Source organism: Schistosoma haematobium, chromosome 4 (assembly GCF_000699445.3).
Source record: "Schistosoma haematobium chromosome 4, whole genome shotgun sequence".
Lineage (NCBI taxonomy): Eukaryota > Metazoa > Platyhelminthes > Trematoda > Strigeidida > Schistosomatidae > Schistosoma > Schistosoma haematobium.
Window position 1 is genome coordinate 22277299 of NC_067199.1, and position 25856 is coordinate 22303154.

The window sequence follows — 25856 nt, forward strand, 5'->3', positions numbered from 1 at the left end:
GTTCCATGTCTGGTGGACTGAGACCGTAAATTGGCAGCAATTTCATATAGGCAGAACGTATAGTGTGCAGTATTTGAATCAATGAATGCCCTGAGCCCGTCGGTGCATACTCTTTATGCCATGACTGTGTCAGGACTGAAAAAAAGGACACATGTATGCAATGTACTGAATTTAGAACAACTTAGTTGAAAGTGCACTGAAGGATAACGTGGTTCACATATTGCATCAGTCACATCTGAATTTCTAGTCCACGATCCTATGGTCGATTTCGCTTAATCTACGTGGGTTTTCAGTGACGTTGGCTACCCCTCGCTTATATGTATCAATGGCCCGTAGAGTGATTGATTTCAGTTTTGATTTTAGATCGTGGGACAGAACAGTTGGAGCGCGAGTTCCTTATTTTTAACATCTACACCTTCCGAAATTCAGCACTGGATGATAGGAAATATGATGCTCATCAAGGACAAGGAGAGTAACAAGTATTTGAGCTTTAATATTTTGCAATCACCATGAGGTTTTCTGCTACTCTCATCCACCTAAACTAAGCTGTTAAATGTCCGTTTGGTACAGGTCGGACGTTTTGTTGCATATGGTTCATGTGCCATCTAGAATACACTTGTATTGGTATTCGTCCTAACCACACAATCCCCTACACTGAAAACAAGTTAACTGAGTAAACAGATATTCAAAATTTGGTACGAGGAGAAGACCAACAATGGTGAACGTGGGGATATTCAATAAATCGGATTTCATGGCGCAGGCTCGTAGAAGTGGTCATTCTATGTAACTTGTCACCATTCACATTGAACATTTTATCACATTTTCAGCCTAAATGTGATCTTCATAAGTACTAAGTATCATATTTTTATTTGTTACGATACGACGAGCCTAGTTAGAAAATTATATGATTTCTACTTTAGAACTTATGGATTAGGAAGTCGCATAGTGACATGTACAATTTTCGGATAAGGTCTATCATAATAATAGTACTAATAAGGAAATAAGCAATAACTGTACATATCCATAAGCATTACAATCAAAGTCATTAATAAATGGTTTTCCCATCGAATCTTTCATAACTTCGTCAGAATCTATGTGAACGACGAAAAACTATTCGTGCAATAAAATGTCGTGGATAAGAATGAGGATTTAAACAAGGTAATATCATAAGCAAAACGATTAATCAACCACAAATATGAGAAGCAGAATGTAACTGTTAATATCAGTTAAAATTAAACTCGCAGTAAAATCACATATAATGATATTTATTATTATGTGTATAATAAAATTGTCGTGTAGGAAATGGTTTTTGAAAGTTGATTTTGTGGTGAGCAACAGAGTTATAGTTGTAGATTATCTTAATCAATGATCTACGTCGTGTGATTAGAGCTATATAAATTAGATTTCCTCTTCGACGTATCAAAGTATGATAGATGCTTTGAACACTCGTATAACATAAAGGACGTTATCACGGAAATATATTTGTAAGATTGAATATAGAGAAGATAGCGTTACCACCAGCGCATGCGCCAGTTCATGTCACTCGATTGACTGACGCGCGCTTGTTCTTCTTGACTTTAATAGGTACAGATGGTTTACTCGATATTCAGTGACCAAACTGCCGGATGATTTGTCTAGTGTTCAGTGACATTTCTCTGGCCATTTATGTGAATATTCTCTCGCATACTTAGCGTCGTATAAGCAAAATAGGTAGTCTGTAAGGTTATCTCAGTCAATAGTTGTGAAAAGCTACCTTAAAGGACGTACAGCACATATTTTCCTAAGCCAAGTTCACTTACTAATAGGACGGAGGAAAGTAAGATGTACGTGTGGTGGGACTGAAACATAACCACACAATCCTCAAAGCTAAACACGAGACAACTCGGAAAATAGGTATTCAATATTTAACGCGGATAAATACCTAACGATGGAGATGGCGGGAAGAATCCACTGAATGAATTGGAGTTGATCAAACGGCATGGCTCGGCCATACAGGCGTGGTCCCTGCTGAATGTTACCTTATATCTTCCATTCATATTAAATATACTGTTCTTTCTCTAGCCTAACCTTGTTCTACATCATGTATTGGTAATTGATACGATACAGTGAGTTGGCGTAGTCGATGGTGTGACTTCCACGTAAGATCTTATAGATTAAGCAGTTATATCATGACAAATCTACAAATTTAGGATTAGGTCTATTATAAGAGCAGCACTAATACTATAGTAGACCATAATTAGACATACGTTTAACTTGTTTGAAGGCTGATAGAAAAAGAATTATTTCGTTTAAGAGTGAAAGAAATTCACAGTTTGTACAAATAAAAAAAGATATTGGGCACGAATAAAACAACTTTATAGGATTATACGATGAGAAAAAAAGTGTTATTTTATTTTGGCCACAAAGATTACCAGTGTGCGTGCAATTGAAACTACAAAGCTTCAGCGCTATATAGTTGCAGACTATATGAAAAACTCTATCCTTTCAATATTTTTCATGGGTTATATTTCACTTTCAAAAGTCCAACATTCCTGTTTCGTAGAGGAAAACGATTCTACGTTACTTCAAATTATTGAATGTTGTAATAGTAACGACAAATATAAACGAATTAATGTCTTCATCTTTCTTCAAATTTTGCCTTTTGGTTTGATTATTATGAACAAATAATCACTATTCTTCACTGATTAGCACTATTTTCACACCATTTTTTCTGGAATGCTATCTACCATATCGAGCAGTCAAGTTTCCTGGTGAATCGGTGCAAGAAAAGGAATGGTTCAACCTAACTATTACTTTGAGCACGAATAATTTGGTAAAAGAAGTGTAACAGAAGTGAAAGGTTGAATTTGCTCTTTGAGACCAATATGCGAATTAAATAAGTTGTCTTGTTTTTCCAACATGTTAAAAAATATTAGAAGTAAGGTCATTGAAGAGGCAAGGAAACAAAAGCGCTCAAAATAAATATATGTGGCAAGTAAAATAATTCGATTTTCCTGTTAATTATAAACTTTTTGAAAATTGGACGAGGGCAGATGGAATTTTTGAAATGGCTGTTTGAAGTTGAACTGGTTAGAATATAATGACTTCGACATAATAACCTGGGTCTGAAAATGCAGTGTAATTACACTTTACTTTAAAGTAAAACTTAATAAAGTTTTACAATTGATTTAAATCCATTGCAACTCTCGAATTTCAACATCGGATTATTTAAAGGTTTAACTCTTTGCCAGTTATGTACTTCTACCGTAAATTCCGCAACTTAAGTTGCTGAACGTACCGAAATAAACATTTGAGTAGAATTTCAGAAACCGAGTTTTGATACTTTACTACCTTGATCCAGTACACTGAAGCTACCTTGATGTAGCAGATTTTCGTTGATATGCAAGAGTATCCCATTTCAACTAAGAAATTCTCCCCATTTATGTCTGTAGACCTACCACTAACATTTTTTAAATATTGTACTCTTTAAAACATACATGGATGAAGACGTTTTCTGTCACTAACAACGTTGACATTTCATTGTTAATTAGTGTAAATGACATTTAAAACTGTGTGCGAAAACTGTTAATAAGTTGTTACCATTTTAACCAGTATGTTGAATATTGTCGAGTGTGCACATAATTTGTTCGACTTAGAGAATTTAAGACAAAATTTGTAAGTATACAGTATACCAATGCGTCGCGTTTCGCCAAAAAATTAGCTGTTTCACTTAATGATAATAGTAAACAATTTGGTGTGAGTTTTGTGGAAGAGCAGAATATGTTGTGAAGTTTGAAGTTAGTAGACCTTTTGGGGAGGGGAAGGGTGTTAATTTCAAGACGTTTCTTCACGATGGATAAATTTATGGAAATATATGCTCTATTAACTTTGGATTGGAGAAAATCTGAGATTTAGGTGAATTGTCGCCAATATTTACATCGACTTCCTTCAAGCTTTTTCCAAAAGTTCGTTTTTATTTCCCTTTTTGTTAGCTTAGGTCTACATTACTACGTAAACAGTACGGGTAAACTGTGTATACATTTCTATGAATACCGTTTCTATCACTTAAAAAGTGGTTATTAAGGAGTTAAATGTAACTAAGTAAAGGATAACATCTCCGCAGGTTCAGTAAGCTAAACATTCTGATCGCCATTATTATTACTACTACTACTCCTGACCGAAGCTGCTACCTTGACGCGGTGGTCGGCCTTGCCTATCGTGATGACCCATCCGAGCTATATTGGCAGGAACATATGTTCCTGTAGGTTCTACCATGCCAGGCAGGTCGATTGGTGAACGGTAAGACTAAAAGCAGCAACTCGAGGTCTGAGGGCTGTCGTACTGCTGACTGTAGAGAAGTGTGACAGCAGTAAGGTGTTTTCCTCGGACAACCAGCATCCGCAGTGATGCTGCCTTACCACGAGGAGGGGTGGGGTTAAAAAAAGTCGACCCTAAAAATGTCACACCTCACCTTACCTCACGGATTTCCGTTTCCGGCGGTAAGGCCCTTTGAAGAACGGAGCTAACACATTAAAAACCTTCCACGAAAAGGCCGTGTGCGACCAGCCTCAAGCAGTTGTCCCTTAGGCTCTGCGGTCACGCTCCAGGTCGTTAAGACCAACACTAATCCAATTTCTTTTTCAGGTGCACTACGGGATTTGAATAGACCACTGCATCTCTGTGCTAATGTGGTGTGGCAACTCGAACTGATGTACGTACGTACGAAGTTCTACGTTGTTACTGACTGACTGACTGCCCATTATTGCTAACTCCATAGTATTAATTTGGACACAATACTCACAAAAATATATTTCGAAGCAAAATGCTTGATTCATAGGTTTTGTTGAACTGAAATATACACATGACGACTATAACTAGAGAGGAACAGTACCCATCCTAACAGAATGGTTTACTAAAGAAAAGCTTCTTATGTTCCATGTTTAACTACTTGGGCTCTTATTTCGACGTAATTTTTAAACTTATTTGGGATGTGTTGGTGTGTATCTAGTAACAATTTAGTTGGTAGTTCATAACAAGTTATTGTATTTAACTTTTGAAGTGCTTTTCCGTTAGATTTTGAATATCACACATCTTATGCATTCATTACAACGTTCTTACAAAGACAGGGTCGCTTTTCAGTTGAAAAGTTTAGTCTAAACACCTTAGACCATATATTTGCTATGCACATTTATAATAATAACATATATTTTAATTTATACTTAATACTATATATTTCTTGTGTTGTTCTGGGACATTTAACTGCAACTGGACCTCAGTGTGACGTTACAAATGCGGACGTTTTGTCGGTATTATTGTCTTTACTTTAAAAAATGAGTGTGCGTCCTAATCAGATAATTTTTAGTGCATGTTTTTCTCTTATTTGATGTTTTTAACTAAAACTGAGAGAACCTCATCAATTTTTAGGACTGGCTAATTCACCGACTGGCTTTGTGTCCTCTTGTTATTAGCTCCACTGTAGTTTACGTTCAGTAATATAAGCTATGGACCGGTCGTTGGAAATCTCGATTCAAATCCTCGAACGTAGATACTTATATATACAAGCTATACGTGCAAACATTATCCATAGTACGCCACTTCGTCATTAAACCCAAGCTTTGTACTTTTTTTGTAAATAATAATTATTTAGTTGCATTTCTGAAGTTTTTTCAGAGGTATTCTTGTTGATTCTTCACTAAGCCGTGAATCATTCCAATTCTTGTGTTGATTGAAGTCATTAAAGTTTAGGTAAGTAACCTATATACGTGTACCTTAATTTCGGCTGATCATCTCATTATAGCCCAAAAAGGAATAGGAATAAGCAGTACAATAAGTCATTTAATTCGAATGGACAGAATGAATGAGAGAAAATAAAAAGCAGACTCTAGAAAATCGGAGTTCCGCTACTCGCGCGTAAACCACGCACTTGGCATCTGAGGGGAAAAATAAATGGTCGACATGCTTTGGATACTAATTGGCTGAGACGGCTATTGTAGTTTGTTTATATAAACTAAGAATTTTGACCTGCAGACAACATTGTACATTATATAGCATTTGGAAATCAGGTTTTTACTTTTATGTTTTTAATCAAAATGCTGACAGTTTCGGGCAGAAAACGTTATTTGACCTTTAAAATCGTGAAATCATCACTGTGGTTTACCTAATTTCACAGTCTTTTGTTTAGTTTAATCCAATCCCATTCACATTCAGCAGTCTTCCTAAAAATCGTTAGTATTTCACTCGTCTATAAACTTTAGTGGTAATCCTAGAACTGTTTGATTTTATTTGCGTTGTTGTTTCTTTTTTAGTACACTTGCTGTCTACTAATAAGAGACTACAGTTTATCTGCTCCTGAAACATTTCTTCACCAACGATTCTCGGAAAAATCATGGATGGGACAAAAAGTGAGAACGAACAAGATGAACTCGAAAATAGTGAACACTATAGTAATAGAGATGCTGACGAAATATATGAAAATCACGCTGTCGAAACACCAAATGTCGACCAGAAGGATTTCGAAGCAAATGCCGAGAACGCAAAACACCATAATGTTTCAGATACCACAGTACATGATAATATTTTACATAAATGCATCGATAACACCAAACAAGAGGATATAATTTCTCACACAAGTGAGCCAGCAAATGTCTCAAACGAACTTGCGTCGTGCACAAATATGTCTGATAAGAAAAGTGATACTGATAGTTTGCCTATCAATTTTTATAGCGAGCCCAAGGATAGTGTGACAGTTCATATAAACACGGAATATGGAGTCTCACTGGAAATATTTTTGGTCCCTGAAAAATTTCTCATTATGGACCTTAAAATATTACTGGTTAAAGACACGGGTATAAATCATGAAAACTTATTGCTCTATTACAATGGTGAAGTGGCAAACACCGATACCACACTCATTACATTGGCAAATGAAAATAGGTTGTTATATTTTACCCTTTCTCTTGGGAACGCTGTAGATTACTTTAAAATAAAGTTAGGATTTCGTGAAGTATTTTTAACGTCTGGTCTTGTTATCAAAATCATTGGGAGAAAGATTGCTGTCACAAAAGATCCTCACAGTCAAGAAAATATAATGCTAGTTCCTAAGAAAGACGGAACAAACAAAGATGCTGAAAATATTCACATACATTGGTTACCATACGATCATCATAAACCATTTCTTGGAGGATACAAGAATACAATTACCAGCTGCATATATCACAATGCATCTTCACAAACTAAACCTATACAAAGAAAAAAGTTGGAAGCCGCACAAACATCCAGAGATACACAAACATATAGGATGCATCATTTCGGAAGCATGACAGTAAATCAAATGTCCACCCAATTCCCGAAGCCTGGATTTTCTGTTGCCAACAGTCAGGACAGAGTACAAACCCCTGGACCATATGAGACAGCAGATGAATATCTTGCCAGAGTACTAACAAAAGTAAGATGACTTTCAAATTCACTTATGATGAGACAGTCACTCGATTGACAATTACGTAACAAAATAAAGACTTGACGGTGTTAGCATTTGCAGAATTTGTCTATCAGTTAGAGCAAATATAACACGTTGCACAACCTATCGTACTTTATCCACACATCTCTAACTACTTATAATCGTAATCAAATTATTTCTTTAGGTTTTTGACGAAGCATTTTATACAAGAGAATTACATCTGCAATATTTGCTATCCACTTTCACCGTCATTCAGATACGGATATACTGATGCATATATCTTAGAGAAACGTAGAACTACATAATAACCTAGGAATTTAAATATGCAATAGGAAATATTGTATCTGGATACATTAGTGAGATTTGATGGAGGTAAAGTTGGGGATAATAAAGTATAAATTGATATATCTAGATACCCTTCTTTGAATTTAAACTCATACACCAATAGTGCTGCTTGATTATATAGCTAATTTCCATGGCATTATTAGTTGGCCAACACCAATTCCTTGTAGTTTGATTCCTGTAGATGCTTTTATAATTACAATGTAGCTTCAGGTTTGGATACTAATATTGGTGAAGGTATACCTAATTACTAGTCGGTGATACGAATAAAACCTCAACTCCAGATTTCCATTTATTAAAGTAACCCGTAGTAGAATTCGTTTTACTTTCAAACATATTTAAGAATCCTAATAATTGAGCAAAGGTGTATTGTATACCTCAATTAACCTATGGGTATCTGCTAAACAATTCTTTTTGAAATCTATAGACTGAAACAACTAAATAGGTAGAATTTCGGGTTATTATTTCAGAAAGTTAACAATCAGATTTTTAAACAATTTACAAGCCGCATAATCAATTCTCTGCATTTGTATCTTTTCATCAAAACTTGGTAATAGACTCTAGTTTTACCGTTACTCAATCGATACTTCCTTAACAAATAAATAACTTCATTTGGACGTAGTTACTGTTAGTGCAAGGTTTCACTTGTGTACTGAATCGAAGGATATATGTAATAAATAGACTAACTAAAAATAACTAGGATTTCTTGAGGGGGTAATCATATACAGACAAAACTAGCGTGGTATATGTATACGTACAACTAAAGCCTTCTGACGGATATAAGTAATGACAATCAGCTAGTCAAAAGTCCTCGGATATTTGTCACAGAAGGCAGTTGTGACTATCTTATAATCAAGAATTATTATGACAGTAATCCAGATTTGAAGGAATTAGTGTACTTGAGTTCACGGAATTTAAAACCTGAACTTACATAAGTAAATGTCATGAAATATTTATAAATAAACCAACACAGATTATCGGAGTGGATGTTAAATTTTGTTGTGAAAACATATTCGCAATATTATAGAAGTTAGAACCTAATCTAGACCAACGTTTTTCAGTACAGGAATCAGAAATGGTGCCACTGTTATGGTTGGGTCTTGAACGACATTCTGCAGAGCTTGGTTTTATGCCAGAAATGTGTGGTCTCCTAATCACTTGATTACAGGGAGATGCAGTCGCTGATATTCAGTGTCGACTAATTGCTAAACACTGTCATTATTGACAGATTTTCCAGTACAAAATCGAACTGTTGGATGGAAATCAATATTGAGATATAAAACTTTAGGCATCTTATTTATGGTGGTTTGGTCAGTAGAAATGTTAGAAATTATTAACATACTTAACAATAGAAAACCTACTTTTAAATTACATGCCCCAACCTTACTCTTCGTTCGTTACATTTTTAGAAATATTCACAACTATTTACTGGTAAAACAATGAGACGATTGTTAACCTATCAATATACACGACTAACAAACGGAATAGTTGCTCACTAAGTGCACTTATATGACATGAGCAAATAGATATCAGAATAAAAAACGATATTCACGTAACTGGAATACACGATTAAGGATATGAAACGACCGTACGCTAACAAAATACCCCACTAGCAAACGAATAACCGATAAAATTCGGAGTAACTATGTACACAGCGGTCAAACTTTTACTAGTCGTATTCTAAATAATTTGGAAGTATATTCAAGTGTAATGCATTTTGATTTCCGAAATAATAATGAGAAACAATTTGAAGCTTATTTTGCTATACAACTGCGGCTATAAGGTGTTCTATTTATTCATAAACATTTTCGAAATATAAGAATTTATCTTAAAAGAATAAGACATCTTTTTTAATTTCCTTTTGTAGATTATAATCATTCAAAAGTATTTACGCCGATGGCTTGCAAAAAGAAAAGTAGCGCGTCTTAAAAAAATAAGGGATGATTACATTGCTTGGGAAAAATCACAATCTGAAAAATACAAAAATGAGGTTGCTAGAAGAATCGCACATGATTTTGAGCGAAGGCTTCATCCTAAAACTGTGACTGATTTTGATCGATTATATAACGCTTTAGAATTGTGGCGTAAAGAAGAAGTAGGTAAAATAGAAGAAAAAAACTTAACGGAAGCAGAAAAGAAAGCAGCTCTAGGGTTGCTTTTGGATGAAGAGGCAGAATTGATATCAGTTATAAATAAACATCAAATAAATAGAAGCAAGGAAGTTGCTGAAAACAATCAATCTCATTGTCTAAAAAAGGCTTCAGCTCCCCATCGTTGGATATCCTCAGTCAATGGAAGAATAACTGAAGTAGCCACAGCTGAAACGATTCGTGCAAAGGAATTGCTGGATATTTATGAAAGTTTAGGTTTAGAAAATTTAACACATAATGAAAGGCTAGATATACTTCTGACACTGAAACAAACAGTGAGCTCATGCAGTACAAAGATTTCTAAGGAGATAATGGGATTGGTTGACAGAGAAGCAGAACTAATTATGCGTGATATTCCAGGTAAAATTTTATCCGGACTGAGACAAAGGATTCGCAACAGATTCGTGCAGTTTGCAAAATCACCACAAGTTAATCCGGAAGTAGGTAAGTACCTTACAGTACCAACAAACGTAAAAGAAACAAATGTACCCTTGTTAGTAGACGACATCCAATACTGTATCTCTTGTCAAAGATACTTAAAGAAGAACTTATTCCCACTCAGCTCACGAGCGAACAAACTATCCCAATGTAAATCATGTAGAAGAAGTGATAATCGGGGACGTGAGAGATTAGATCTTGAACCATATCAATATATTCTGACAGAACTAAGACAAAATGAGACTAGACTTGTAGAAAAGATGAAAAGAGTGGCAATAGAAAACGCACGAGAGGAAGAATTACAGAGGTTAGAGCGAGGTGAGTCTCCAAGACCGGAAACAGATGCCATTATTGACGGGACACATGAAGAGACTGTATGTGTAAATCCACTGCCTTTCTTAATCGATAAAGAAGACATACGATTTTTAGTCGACCAAATTTGGGAAAGTCGCTCGGTTTTATCAGGTTGGACAAATCTATTTGATTTGACACTGACTCGATGGGATATTAATGAACCATGGTCACCATGGAATACTATAGTTGTTACCAGAGAAGAAGCTGAAATTCATGAAAATTTAAGTAAACTTAAACTAGAAGAAACTTACGCAGATCCTTTGATTAATTTGGTGAACCAACGACTCATATTGGGTAAAAACGAGTTTATAAAATTATATAGAAACGGTTTTAGAATGACTAAAGAACTATTAGTAAATAATAAACCAAAAGAGAATCGAAAAAACACATCGGAAATATGCCAGAAGTTAACACATTTACGAACTCAAGCACAAATACATTCAGTTCAGTCTTATGAATCCCCATGTAAATCACCAAAGGTAGAAATTTCTATTAAAAATAAGGCATTTAAAACCTAAGTCCATCGAGAATATAATAAAGTATACTGCAATTAATTGATCAAAAGAAATGATGCTAATAGAAAATCACATTATTTCAATATTTTTATATACTAATACATTGGTTCAGAAAATCTTAAATAGTTCATGTAGAACGAAAATACCATTGATAAGTAGTCACTATTTTGTGTTAAATGAAAAAGGTCTGCCAATAATTCATCTTTATATAAATATACAATATCTGGTTATTTAATGTAGTTAAACATGAACATGCATATATGATTATATTTTGGTTGAATTTAAAAATTTCTTAAATATTTCACCTAATTTTGAAAGATTGTTTCAACAGTTTTATGAAAACTTAAAACTGTAATTTAATTAATACTGCTATACGTATTGATAAAAATGTAGGTAAATATAATTCAAAACAGCACAGTATTTTGACTGAATTTGCATTCTTTTTACATTTATACGTCGGGGGATCAGAAAGATGAAAACTAAAGCCGTAAGGATAATAATACTTATAGTAATTAGAAGCTACCCGACCGAAGCTGCTACCTTGACGCGGTGGTCGGCCTTGCCTATCGTGATGACCCAACCGAGCTATATTGGCTGGAACATATGTTCCTGTAGGTTCTACCATGCCAGGCAGGTCGATTGGTGAACGGTAAGACTAAAAGCAGCAACTCACGGTCTGAGGGCGAAGTCGTACTGCTGACTGTAGAGAGGTGTGACAGTAGTAAGGTGTTTCCCTCGGACAACCAGCATGACAGCGATGCTGCCTTCCCACAAGGAGGGGTGGGGTTAGAAAAGGTCGACCCTAAAAATGTCACACCTCACCTTACCTCACGGATTTCCATCTCCGGCGGTAAGGCCCTTTGAAAAACGGAGCTAACACGTCAAAAACCTTCCACAAAAAGGCCGTGTGCGACCAGCCTCAAGCAGTTGTCCCTTAGGCTCTGCGGTCACGCTCCAGGTCGTTAAGACCAACACTAATCCAATTTCCTTTTCAGGTTCCTCAAGAAATACCCTTTCACGGTGTGGGCAGCCGGGAAGTGACATCAGCTCTCATACCCGTAACAGCACACGAGACCAAGTTTGTCACATTCAAATCCTTCCTACACCTCCTAATACCTCTCTTATCTCCATGACTAACCCTCCTCACGTCTCTTTATCACCTCGCACCGCTAGGGCAAACGATTCGAGTACGCGGAACGCTATTCCTGGTCTCCTGAAGCCACGCTCTAAACTACACGTAGGAGCTTTTAACGTACGAACACTGTGCCAAATAGGACAGCAGGCTTCCTTAGCTAGGACTTTAGAATCTCGCTCCATCGATGTGTGCTGCGTCTCCGAAACGCGCATACAGGATCCAAGTAGCGTCATTCATTTGACCTCACCATGTCAAAATAAAGAACAACTCGATTCACACTTCGTGTATCTGGAAGCCCAGATTCTGCTTTCCGTGGCCTCGCCGGCGTAGGTATAGCATTGAGTCCTAGGGCAGAACTAGCTCTCTTAGAGTGGATCCCAGTAGACAGTCGTTTGTGCGCTGTCCGACTGAACGGAACAGTAAGAATCCAGAAAGATAGGGACACTCGTCGTTGCCTCTTCGTCGTCTCTGCCTATTCTCTAACTGACTGCAGCTCAGATGATGTAAAAGATGAGTTTTACAGAAAGCTTTCGGACCTTCTCCGAAAAGCTAAGCGCTCGGATGTAGTAATAGTGGCCGGTGACTTTAATGCTCAAGTAGGTAAACTAAGCGATAGGGAAAGACACCTAGGTGGATCTTATGGTGTCGTGGCTCAAAGAACAGATAATGGCGACCGTCTGTTGCAGCTATGCTCAGATAACCGCCTGTTCCTTGCAAATACTAACTTTAAGCATAAGGAAAAACATCTTTTAACATGGAGACCCCCTAATTCGTCCCAACGTTGGACCCAAATAGATCACATCGCTATCAGCCACCGATGGAGGGGCTCGATAGAAGACTGTCGCTCATTCTGGAGCACATGCCTAGATTCAGATCATGCTCTAGTGCGAGCGCGTATTCGCTTGCGTCTTACTGGACGTAGGAAAGACGCTGCAAGGAAACCTCTTAGGGGCCTACTTAATGATAGTCAAGCTAAGAGTATATTTCAGGAACAACTAGGAAAACAGTTAGGCAGCCATGTATGTGATGCCCACCCTGAGGCAGCATGGAACGATATCCGAAAAGCTGTGGAAACAGCAGTGATATATGCTAGTAAGGTAAACCACAAGGTTAGGGAGAAACACTGGATCTCAGCAGCATCTATCGCACTGATAGATGCTCGGAAACTCATTCCACTTGGCTCTGAACATAATGAAGAGCGGAGTCAGCTTAAGCATAAGCTGAAAAGAAATCTACGCAATGACCGTGAACAGTGGTGGGTAGCGAAAGCAAGAGAGATGGAAAAGGCAGTGGCAATAGGTAATAGCAGACAATTGTTCAGACTCGTTAAGGAAACCGGAATTAGGAACCCGACCGTTAGCGATACAATCTCAGAGAAAGATGGACATATTATTCATTCTCAATCCAGGAGATTGGATCGATGGGCAGAACACTTTAGGGACCAGTTCAACTGGCCTTCAGCCACACTTCGGTTTCACACGATCTCCAGTCAACCTGAATGGCAAGTTAATGTAGGTCCTCCGTCTCTTTACGAAGTTGAAAAAGCCATAGGAAATCTGAAACGAGGGAGAGCAGCAGGCCCTGACAGGTTTACTCCTGAGATTTTTAAGGATGGTGGTCCAGTATTAGCAATGAGATTAACCGAGGTCTTAGGTAGAATTTGGGAACTGGACGTAATCCCATCTGACTGGTCTCAATCACTGATTGTGCCGGTCTATAAGAAAGGACAAAAGTCCTCCTGTGACAATCACAGAGGAATCAGTTTGACTAATATAGTGTTTAAAATATTAGCTTCAATAATACTTCGACGCCTAACCAAAGCTCGTAAAGGACAGACTAGAGAAAATCAGGCTGGTTTTCGACCTGGACGTGGTTGTATAGATCAGATATTCACACTACGTCAGGTTCTAGAACACAGACACACATTCAGACGCCCCACAATGGTAGTATTTCTCGACCTTAAGGCGGCATTCGACTCTGTTGATCGTGAGGTTCTATGGCAGTGTTTGTCACTGAAAGGAGTACCCAAGAAGTACATTAACCTTATAAAGGCTCTCTACTCGAACACAACTGGTAGAGTGAGAGCTTATGGCGAACTGTCATCAGAATTGATTACCTCAAGTGGTGTTCGTCAGGGCTGTCCACTCTCCCCATTCTTGTTCAACTTTGTGGTCGACATACTTTTAGAGATAACACTCTCCTCATCTAAATTTCCAGGGGTTGAACTTCTACCGGGAGGTTCACTTGTTGACTTAGAATATGCAGATGACATAGTTTTATTTGGTGAGGACGCTGACAAAAAGCAGAGTCTTCTGACCACTCTAAGCAACAATGCAAGCATGTTCGGGATGTGATTCCCCCCTCGAAATGCAAAATGTTGCTTCAGGATTGGGTTACATCGACACCCGAACTAGTGATAGGGAGTGAAGTAGTTGAGTGTGTCGACCGCTTCACTTATCTTGCAAGTCTCATCAGCCCTTGTGGTCTGGTGTGTGACGAAATCTCAGCACGGATACAGAAGGCTCGACTAGCTTTTACCAACTTACGTCATTTATGGCGTAGACAAGATATCCGTCTATCAACCAAAGGACGGGTTTACTGCGCAGCAGTTCGTCCCGTCCTACTTTATGGCAGTGAAACATGGCCGGTAAGAGTAGAGGATATCCGTAGGTTACTAGTATTCGATCATAGGTGTCTTCGAAACATTGCTCGTATATCCTGGGACCATCGAGTAAGTAATGGAGTTGTTAGGAAACGAGTACTAGGTAAGGATGGCAAATCAATTGATGACGTAGTGAAACTCCATCAGTTGAGATGCCTGGGACACGTGTTACGTACGCCCAACCACCGACTGCCTCGATGTGCGATGTTCAGTGGTATAGGAGTAGGTTGGAAGAAAGCTAGGGGCGGCCAAACCAAAACATGGCACAAGTCCATGAAGTCACTGACAAGTGGACTGAGTCATGTTGGTAGGTGTAGACTACCTGGTTGGGGACCGCGAGTTGGTAGCAACCGATGGTTAGAGACCCTGAACGACATGGCTCAAAATCGTTTGCAATGGCGCAGGTGCATCCACTCTTTGTGTTCTCCCAAATTCTAATCTTCTGAATTCTTCATGTCCCTTTTTTCCTCTTTCCAAATTTGTTTCACTGGATTATACTCTTTAAATAACATCTCCAAACCCTAATCTTCCCGATTACTGCTTATACTCTTGCTAACTGTACCACTACAGGATTTGAGTCGACCACTGCATCTCTGTGCTAATGTGGTGTGGCAACTCGAACTGATGTACGTACGTACGAAGTTCTACGTTGTTACTGACTGACTGACTGAATTAGAAGCTGAGGATAAGAAATAATGCCCAAAAAAGCAAATTAAACAGTTTAGTGAATCAAACACAGATTTAAGATTTAGCAAAGAACAAGTGCACATGCACCAACTTTTCTTAAACTAAGTCATGTAGTCTTCAAATAGTGAGTAAGGTTATCTTATGGGCTTCAAACAGATAATCTGAAGCTCCATAAACGACTCATATCAGCAGTTAATGAGTTCATGAAGTAACCCCATGTGCTAACTTGGACATTTTTAAAAACTGATTTCTGACTTATTTTCAAAACACTTCAAGAAAATATTTCCTGAAACACACGTAAGAATGTTTATAGTAGCACGAAGTACTTTATCGTTACGAACGTATCATATCAAATATAGGAATTACCTGAGCTTTTATAAACTTGTTCAGATAAGATTTTAGTTTGAAATATACTGCTTCCAGGTGATCTCAAGTTGGAAAGAATAAATAAAAAAACGAACAACCTTTATTCACACTAATATCAAAGTCCGACTTTAAAACTTATACAATTCTATAAATATTTTGTAATATTCCAGATTAATGGACTCTGATATTCTTCCAAAAGCTTCAGTCTAAAAAATGGCCAAAGTAGTTTATACAAAAGTAGTGTACGTGATGTCTCATTCTACGAGTCGAGCTTAGAGTTTTGTATGAAAGTTAATAGAAAGCGTTTAACACAAGTAGTTAATATACTAATTGGGATACTTAACTGTCACCCTAAATCTAGTTATTATATTTTTGTCAAATCTGAAGTTACCTTCTGTTACAAAACTACAACAGTTGGAGGGCCATTGCAAATCAGTAACCATTGGAGAGCCCGTTTATTCCGTTTATTGACTTCTCAGCGATGCAAACACTCGAGATTGGACCCAAGTCTTTCGGTCTCATAGCAGGTATTATACTTTTATTTTACTACTTCAAGGCTCCATAGTCCATATTTACAACCTAGGTCAGTTTATAGTATTGCAGGACAACTGTCCAACATCATTCGTGATATCTGTTTCACTCTCAACAAAGTTAAACTACATAGATCACTGGGAATCTATCTCGGAACTAACCACAATTATTATTAACATACAGGGTTTGTGAAAATTTCATCTCAAACTGAACACAGCGAAGGAATTATTAAAAACTACTAATCACAATTACTAAAACAATTGTCTAGTGCTCCTTGGTCTCTGATGATTTTTCAGTTAAGTTCATAATGGGATCTAACTTCAGGAGGAAATATTATATTGACGTAACTTGAAAATTACATTTTAAGATAACTACGCCATTATTCTGTAATATTCATTGTGAATGAATATAAATTTTCAGTAAAGTATTAAGCATAGATTTGCAATGAGGCATCGGAAAAATTCTTATTATCTAAACCGAGTACATACAGTAGAATTATAATTACGTTTTTTTTTCAAAAAAAGGAAAATTAACAAGTACAGAAAAGATGTAATAATCCCATTATATACTGAATAATTTCTGTTCCACCAAGTTTTGACTCTCCATAAAATCGATCTACAAATGTAATTCCAACCTAGAATTGAAAGAAAATTATTTTTAAAATAAAATTCAAACTAATGTGTACAAGTAGACATACCTCACCAATTTTGTAACCAAGTGAAGAGGCTAATACTATCATTTCCATTTGAAAAACATAACCACGTGAAGTACAACGCGAAACTAAATCCTGTAAAACTGCTTTTTTGTATAGTCTAAAAAGCAAACAGTGAAATAAATGAATTTATATGTATTCAATACGTTTGGTTGGATATTCTAAAGAATCATTCGAGATAATATTTACACAAAAAGCACTAAACCTACTACATCTGTCTATATTTATGAGATAGTTTTGAAACCACCAGCGAGCACTAGTTTTCTGAAACTTACACGTTTGCCTTACTGAAAAGTACATAATAACATGAAACCTAAGTCGAGGGTTTATTATTGAGTCGCTTAGACCCTAGTGGTCACAGTGCAACTTGGTCAACATCATGCGGTCGGCAAAAAAGAATTAGACAATTATGATATTGGTTACTACTAAGTGTTTAATCAATTGAGTGACTTACCTTTCATTGCAACAAATAGTCAGTTGTCAAAATCAGTAATAAAGACACCTACTTCTTCAACTATGTATACATAACTAGTTTCTAATTTCAGATTCACTTTAATTAACTAATTTTGCAAGTTGACCGCACTACTTGTATACATTTTTGATCGTGCTTACCCTTCGAAGAATTGAGATACATTTTTTGCTATATTAAAACTAATGACAAATTTATTAAACTTAAATGGCGAAATAGATTGAGGGGATGTTCTGAGGTGATAACTTACGACCAGATGTGATGTATTGGACAACAATTTAGCCATGCGTGCTTTGTTCTTTTTCGCACGAATAACGTCAAACGAGGTGTGGAAAACGTCTAACATTTATCCAGAGCAGTATGATTGGAATTAAATATTATTAATAGGGAAAGAACAGCGAGTAACAGATGACATTTATGATGCAAATAGCAGTGTGTAAGAATTTTTACATTGTCAGTTCATTGCTACACCTGGATTTTATAGTCTTTATTTTTCCAAAGACAGTAAACACTTTCTTGAGAGACTTTGATTTCATATTTACACTCTGCACTATTAGACCCTAACAGAAAGAACGCAGAAAATCTTCGATAATAATATTTACTAACTATCATCTTAAATCATGCCCTATATACAAACCCATTACCCTGAATTTATAAACGAACGAGATTAAAATGAAAACAATCATTCATATGTTTTGGTAAACAAATAATTATCTAATTAATATGATTATGCAGCTATTCATATAATCGTTTCAAGTATATACGATGAATGATTAGGAATGAAGAATATGTACGCTAATTTACCTAAAACTTCCAGTTAAATCGGATGCTTTCGGTCGTAGTAATACTTGAGCTATGTAGTTTGCCGTACGGCTGGAAAAAAAAATAGGTGAACAAATAAATTGATCGTAACTTCTACAAAAAATTACTATTTTGCTTTAAAAACATATAAAATATAAGACCTGCAGTTTGCTCTGATAACATATTCATTTGTAATTAGTTATTCAATCAATGGTTAAAATATACTTTCATGCGAAAAACAATTATACTGCTGTTAAATTTTTGGGAAGTACTTGAAATTTCAACTAACTTTTGAAATGTGGATTAGTGTTTATGAATCAAACTTGAGTTACCAATACATGTGGAACATATAGTGAACAAAAAAAACCCATGGGTCTGAAAAGCTTACTCGATGTGTTACAAACGCTACTTGGAACAACGTTCCAGTTCTAAGAACAACCCATTACCGAAAGTATTGATCCAATTACTAAGACATGTAATTTGACCTTAAATGATTGTATAATTTAACGGAATAATTCAGTAGGCATAGAAGAGTCTTTTGTATAAGGAAACCTATTTACGCCGCAATCTTATCCCATATTATTTGAGAAATAAATTACAATTGACCTAACTCTGATTTTTAAACTTATCATAAACACGGAATATATTTAACAGATTAATAAAGACGATTCGAGTGAATAACACACTTTCACTGTTATTTTGATTGAAACTTCATTGTCTGTACTGACTGTACAGTACGAGACTGATTTTAAATTAAGTAAGTGAAAGCTATGGTATTATCAAAAGGTTCAACTGTGTTGTAAACTACGTAGGATTATAAGGATTGAGAGAACATGAGATTAAAAATTTCTGAAAATACAGCATCACTAACCATTAAACATTAAATAATGGAATTTATCTTGAGAAGGCGAATTTTTGTGGCTCAGGTGGATGTTTTGAAGTCTTAGTTTTTTTGAGCTGAATGGCTTGATCGTGGTCATCAGGTACACCATTCTCCTTTTACTTTTCTCATCTTTTCTCCATAATATTGGATAGCTGATTAGTAGTCTGCATCTTACATTTGCTGGGGGGTTTACTGACGAAGATATTCTGGGAGGAGACGAAGTTTTTCTTTAATAGAAGCCTTTCTCTTTACAATTCATCCACTTCAGAGAACAAAACTTCACCAAAATCCAACTCACTATTTAGCACAGTATTCATGCTGAAGAAATACTGCATATTCAGAGACTTTTTTCATACATGATTCACTAATCCAATAACTTTTTGTGTCTCATATAAATAACACGAAAACAAATATCTTTCAAAAATGAACTTTAGTTTCCAATAGGCTAATTTGAAGATAGATTACACGGAAAAATGACCTATTTTACTAAAGTAATCCAAATTATCCATATATTCTGTGAATGAGATGGAAAAATATAGTACTTGTTGGATGGAACATCGTTTATATTAGTGTCCTAAAGCACAAACGTACTTATCAACTGTAATTATGTATTATTAACAATGTCAATAGTATTTTTCGACTTATGATTTTGTATAACTTTGAATACGGTAAAAAAATGTTAACATACTTTACACAAACCTAAGAGGCAATAGCTTGATAATTTTATCCCTTGTGAAAAATTCGAACTCATTTCTGTTCACATTAAAGAAAGTCGATAGTTATTGGAATAAGCAGATTTGTTATCTGTTCTAGCCTTTACAGATTATTCTTCTAAGTATGAGTGCAGGCTAATTTAAGAATCAAAGAATACAATCGCTCATATAGTAGTGAAAGGAAACTCAGGTAGAGAAAACCATTGCAAAATTACTGAGTGCCATTGTAAAACACGAAAGCCATACATTAAATACATCGTTTGCATCTTTCTTCAGTTGTCCTGTACGTGCTTCGTGATTCTTCCAATTCTGTTGTTATTATAATTGCTCTCTACTTCCGTTTCTGATCTCTTCAATTCAATCTTCTGCTGGCAGGTATTCTACCTCTGATTGGTGCTACATACTACCTATATCTGTCAGCATAAGTAGCATACTTTACAATATAACCAGTTACTTGAGCATAAAACATCACAATAACTATACGCAGAACACATAATCGTAAAGGCTATCAAGAAACATCACAAGGTACGCATGAAAAAAAGCTGGCTCATCAGTTTAAGTATTACTTACACTAACTTTAATTTCATTTGATGCATATGAGTTGGCATCCAGTTGTATAATCAATTTTAAACTTTATCAAATATTTGCAGACTCCAAGATATTATCACTTAAGAATGACGAAATTCGCAAAATATTACTCACTTATTAACAAAAATAATGAATAGTGTGTGATGCACACCTGTTTATTCATTTCTACGCAGATGACACTAACTGGCCGGATAATTTGGAGCATTCTGGTTATATCATATGTGCGAATGATCTTTGAAACAACATAAAGTGATCAATGAAGTTCATAAATAATGGAAAATTGTAAAGCAGTCAATAGAAGGAATTATTTCGTGTTACTAGACCCATTTTTAATCGGCACATAAAAACTAACCTGATAAGTTTACGCTTCAAATCCCAGCCACTTACACCTCCGTTAGATGCATATCGTGTCCCAGTAACAATATCGTAATCATGTTGCTTTTGTAATCTTTATTTTATTTAATGTAGTTAACTTGAAAGATACATACTTAATGAACTCAGGAATAAATTTTGGCTGAAATCATAGAAAAAGGTTAAAAGACAAAAATCAACAGGAAATAAGCTTAATGGAAAGTTGAAAATGATAAAGCTATATATATGGATACCATCGTGACATCGTAGTTCAAACAACCACACTGCTTTTTCCTTTCTTAGATGTTTCAGATATAGACAGTACGCATCTTCTGTAGCAGTATTCTCAAAAACGCAAAATTCTAACTAGAAAGACTACATTGGTAAGGAACTAAAACTCTGACTATCTAACTGAGATTCAAAAAGATAAGTCAATTCAGCTATTTATTTACAAACAAGAGTTTTATGGTCGAATTAACAGACCAAATGTATTTTTATAACCCGGAAAGTCGACGGAGCTTAGGAATTTTCAATAACGCTATGAGAAGCGTAAATTTATAGCTCAACAAGATCACTACTAACCACATAGATTCAAATAACGAAGTGGGTTCATAGGAAAATATTTTTATGATTCAGTTCAATAACAGAAGCACATACATCATGTGACTACATTACGACCGGCGGATAGGTATAATAAATTAGTAAGATATAAGTCTAGTTTAAACCTACGTGGTGTGATAAATCCGCGTCCATAATGATAACAAAATCACCTTTTGCAAACTTCAAACCATGCAAATAAGCTGAACCTATATTAAAAGTTTGCTGAATACCAGTTAAAGTGAATCAACCTACCTAGTCCTAATTTTCCACTTCTTGGTTTAAGAATCTGAACGACGTTACAGCGATTAAGTTCTACTCACTATTTTATTTCCTCCAAAAATAGATTGTAACTTTTTAGCAACTTCACCTGTCCCATCTGGACTGTTGTCGTCAACGATTATTAGTTCGTAGGGAAAGCCACTGTAGATATATATTTAAATAAAGTATCAGTATATTTACGTTAATAATACAAATATCATATAATTCTGGAAATCATTATCCACTGGCAATAAACAGTCGGCCACAACACATCCCGAGAAAGTTTTCCTGGGTTTCAACGTATACGGACAAAATATAACATTAAAGTGTTCTTTAAAACTAATTTGCCACGAGCATTGATGCCAGAAAAACGAAATAGAAAAGCAACACACTGGATCATACACAAAGACGAGCATGAAACAAACGTGTACACAACGACACGACGTTCAAGATCAAATGAGGTAATTGACTTTATACCATACCGTGGAGTTTGTAATCAAACTACGTGGATCAGGACAATGATCAAGAACGATATGTGAGACATCGTAGTCAAGTTATATGAAATTGCTTAATGCTCCCTGAGTAGACTCATGCAGCCAAATAAAAGCTTGTAACTCATTCAATATGACTATCAATAGAGATGTTTCTCCGCAATGGCCATATTCTTTAGTTATATTTACGTTTACGAAACAGATATGAATTCAGTCTTGATTTAAACACTGCCTGTTCGGAGTTTCTGAATCACCACAAATTATGAGAATAAAATCTTGCTAATTTTAAATGTCAAGAAACTGCCGGATATGACTGTTTTCAGCTGTCGGATGGAAAATAATGCTTTGAAACTGATTTTCACTCATTCGTAACCTAACATCAAGAGAATAATTCTATATATTAACTACTGCAATTTAACAGCCTCGGCATCTTTATAAAATCTTCTCTAACTTTATTTTTCTCTAATATTGAACTTATTTCAGGGTGATTGAGATGATACGGATCCAAGTTGGTCATAAAAGTGAAAACTGTTAGTAGAATTTTCACTTTTAGACCTAAGACATCAATGCGCCGAATTAACTTACATTTTCACTAGCTGGAAAAATTTTTGTCATTTGAATATAGAAGGGAGTAAATACAATAAGTTAACCCATTCACCAGGTAATTGGGTTGAGGCCACTCTAAAGGGAAAGTTAATGATACTGTTGTTTTACAAAGACTTATATAGTGCCTTTACTTGCTTTTGGATGATTTTCCAGAATAAGTATCAGAGTAAGGTTAACTAAGAGCATATTATCTGCTAAGATAAAATCCATAAAAAACCAACCTCTAAAGGGTTTATTTAAATGAATATGTTCATTTCATCATCTTAAGTGTCGATGTTTCTTCCGAACCGTTGTGAAGGAGTTACTTAGTTGCAATAAATTTATTATGAAGTCTTAATCAATTTTATGATTCTGGCACTTACGTCTAGTAGTCACTTACATATGATGATGCACATTACACTAAAAATGGAAAAGAGGTTCCCACAGAATGCGTTTGCAGCCGCTAATTAGAAAATCATATTGAAAAACTATCGTCGGAATTTTAACCTGCATTGACTCGATCAAGATTTTTAAACAATTGGAGATGCTACAAGTGGTATTCTAAGCACACCACTGGGAATAGTTACGCCATAAGATTTTGAAAGTGGTTTGAGAGAATCGGTTCGCCACAAAAGATACTGAGGACCCTGTCAGTGTGATCTACATTCGCTTAAGAACGGTTTTGTCAACAGCCCAGGTATCAGTGTTTATAACCGTTGGACAACAAAGACATCAAAATTAACCTGAATGTAGACTCCAGAAAAAAATTTGTCCCTGAGAATCACGCTATAGTTCTATAATGAACTTTCCTCTGTTGTGTGATACGGTCGGTTTTAGCATATATCGAAATTTTTTTCTCATGCAAAAATGTAAAGTACCTTAGAATGAACTGGCTTTTTACTTGAATTATCTGAATGATCACAGTACGCAACAGGAGTAGGGATGCCACTAGGCTACCGAAAACTGTCGGGTCTTTAGTAGGCACTTGATCCTTGTTTAAACAAAAGGTGAGTATCTAACGAAACCTGAAAAAAACGAAGGAGAACACTAATCTAGTGTTACAACTTGTGGCCTGCGTGTCCTGTTAATGTATAACATAATGATACCACCAATTAGAGAACAGTAAGTTATCAGTCAGACCAATGAAACCCGTGAGAGCAGTCTAGAGTACTTATCGGTCCTGCTTCCTGCCTAGCCCAGCCAGTTAAGCCCAGAACACCAATTTCAGCCTCTGATATATGAATCATGTATTTCAATTTAAATAAAGCCAAAACAAATATTGATGCAGAATAATATGAATTCACTATATTTTGTGGTTTCTCGTCAGCTGCTTACAACCAAATATGTATTAGAATTTTACATTGAGATAAGAAATAGTATAGAACAACTGACAGAAGTGAATGTAAAGGATTGGAATAACAAATGTTATCAATGTATTTCATATATATCATGTGCTTCAAACACACTGGGTTTACATACCAACCAAACAGACCACATCGTTCCATAAAATAGGAAACAACATTTGTACAAACTCTAGCCAAATGTGGCTGTGAATAAGGGAGACAGTAATTGATAGACAGGCCATAACTCAAGAATATTAAGTCGTATAATAATATTTCACAGGTCAAAATGAAGCTCATAATAAGACGAACATGAATATGAATAGTTTAGTCATTTAAAAATTATACAATAAAATGTACGCATAGTATTGGTTCATAAATGGACTCCAAAAGTTACCATTCAATATTTTATTCGGGATATAACATTCAGAAGGGTTAGTAACGATTAGTGAGGTACTCAACATAGCTTAGACACAATATTCAATTCCGATAACAGTTTTGTTGGAATAGCATCAATCAGCCATTTTAAAACCTGCAGAGTGATACATACAGTTCACAGACACCAGATACTATTTAGTAGATGTGAGCCGGGAGTTCTTAATCCAAGGCGTGTCAACAGCTTTACATTTTAAGGCCGTGGATAAAACTACCGTTGCAAAATAGTACTCCCACCAGTGCAATCAGGGTATTAATAAAATTATACTTATTATTATAGAAGTGAATATAAGACTAAACGTAACACTGTACATCGAAAAATAAATAATATGAGACCAAGAGCGTTCTCATGCCACATATCCAAATATCTTTGAGAGAGAATAAATACCAAAGAACATAAACCGTGTGAAATGAGTGAATTAAAACTCCACTGGTGTGAACCTTTATATTCTCAGTTACGAAGATTAATTTCACAACTTATCACACGATATAGTGACTTGCAAGTCCGACAAGTCCAGTTTCAGTAACGAACTACTCACCTCTTATTCATAACCTCATCAATGATCCATGTAATAATGGGGAGATTTTCCTTTTCATTGTAGGTGGGCAGAATGATTGAGTATAACGTCATCCTCAAGGCCAAAAATTGAAATTGTGTTAAATACTTAAGGTCAATTCAATAATCAGTATCTTTTTCACGAACTTGAACAAACCAATTGGTTTCTTTGTACTCCCTTCCTAATGCCTCCATACGATTCCAAATATTTGATAATATTTAATGGGTAGTAGTTCAGTTGAACGCATTAATTCTAATCAGTGTTGTAATCATTTGTGGATTTTTTTCTTCGTAAGATTTATTCTTCGCAATTAATAAGCAACCACAAACCTGAAAACGAAGATATTGTTATCGTATCCATATCATTTGAGGGGGATGTAAGTAGCACGCCGGCAAATATAAGGCAACTTCTTCCAGCGACAGCTGATGGATTTGCTAATCACATTCTTCATGATTGTA

The 25856-nt window shown here is 35.8% G+C and overlaps 2 protein-coding genes across 2 annotated transcripts; one reads left to right on the forward strand and one right to left on the reverse strand.

Moving 5' to 3' along the window:
• The first annotated feature begins 2937 nt into the window (after positions 1-2937).
• MS3_00007661 (uncharacterized protein) lies at positions 2938-12378 on the forward strand. Its single transcript, XM_012938807.3, has 3 exons — positions 2938-2970; positions 6285-7423; positions 9645-12378. Exons 2-3 carry the CDS (start codon positions 6365-6367, stop codon positions 11235-11237), a joined length of 2652 nt encoding a protein of 883 aa, XP_012794261.1. The 5' UTR covers positions 2938-2970; positions 6285-6364; the 3' UTR covers positions 11238-12378.
• A 4682-nt stretch (positions 12379-17060) lies between these two features.
• Positions 17061-25483, reverse strand: DPM1 (dolichol-P-mannose synthesis). The gene is made up of 9 exons (XM_051215974.1): positions 25381-25483; positions 22053-22152; positions 21985-22018; positions 21862-21938; positions 21270-21295; positions 21134-21229; positions 18601-18669; positions 17313-17427; positions 17061-17249 (listed from the first exon to the last, which is right to left on the reverse strand). The coding sequence occupies exons 1-9, from the start codon at positions 25470-25472 to the stop codon at positions 17145-17147; spliced, it is 714 nt and encodes a 237-aa protein (XP_051066521.1). The 5' UTR covers positions 25473-25483; the 3' UTR covers positions 17061-17144.
• Positions 25484-25856: the final 373 nt, after the last annotated feature.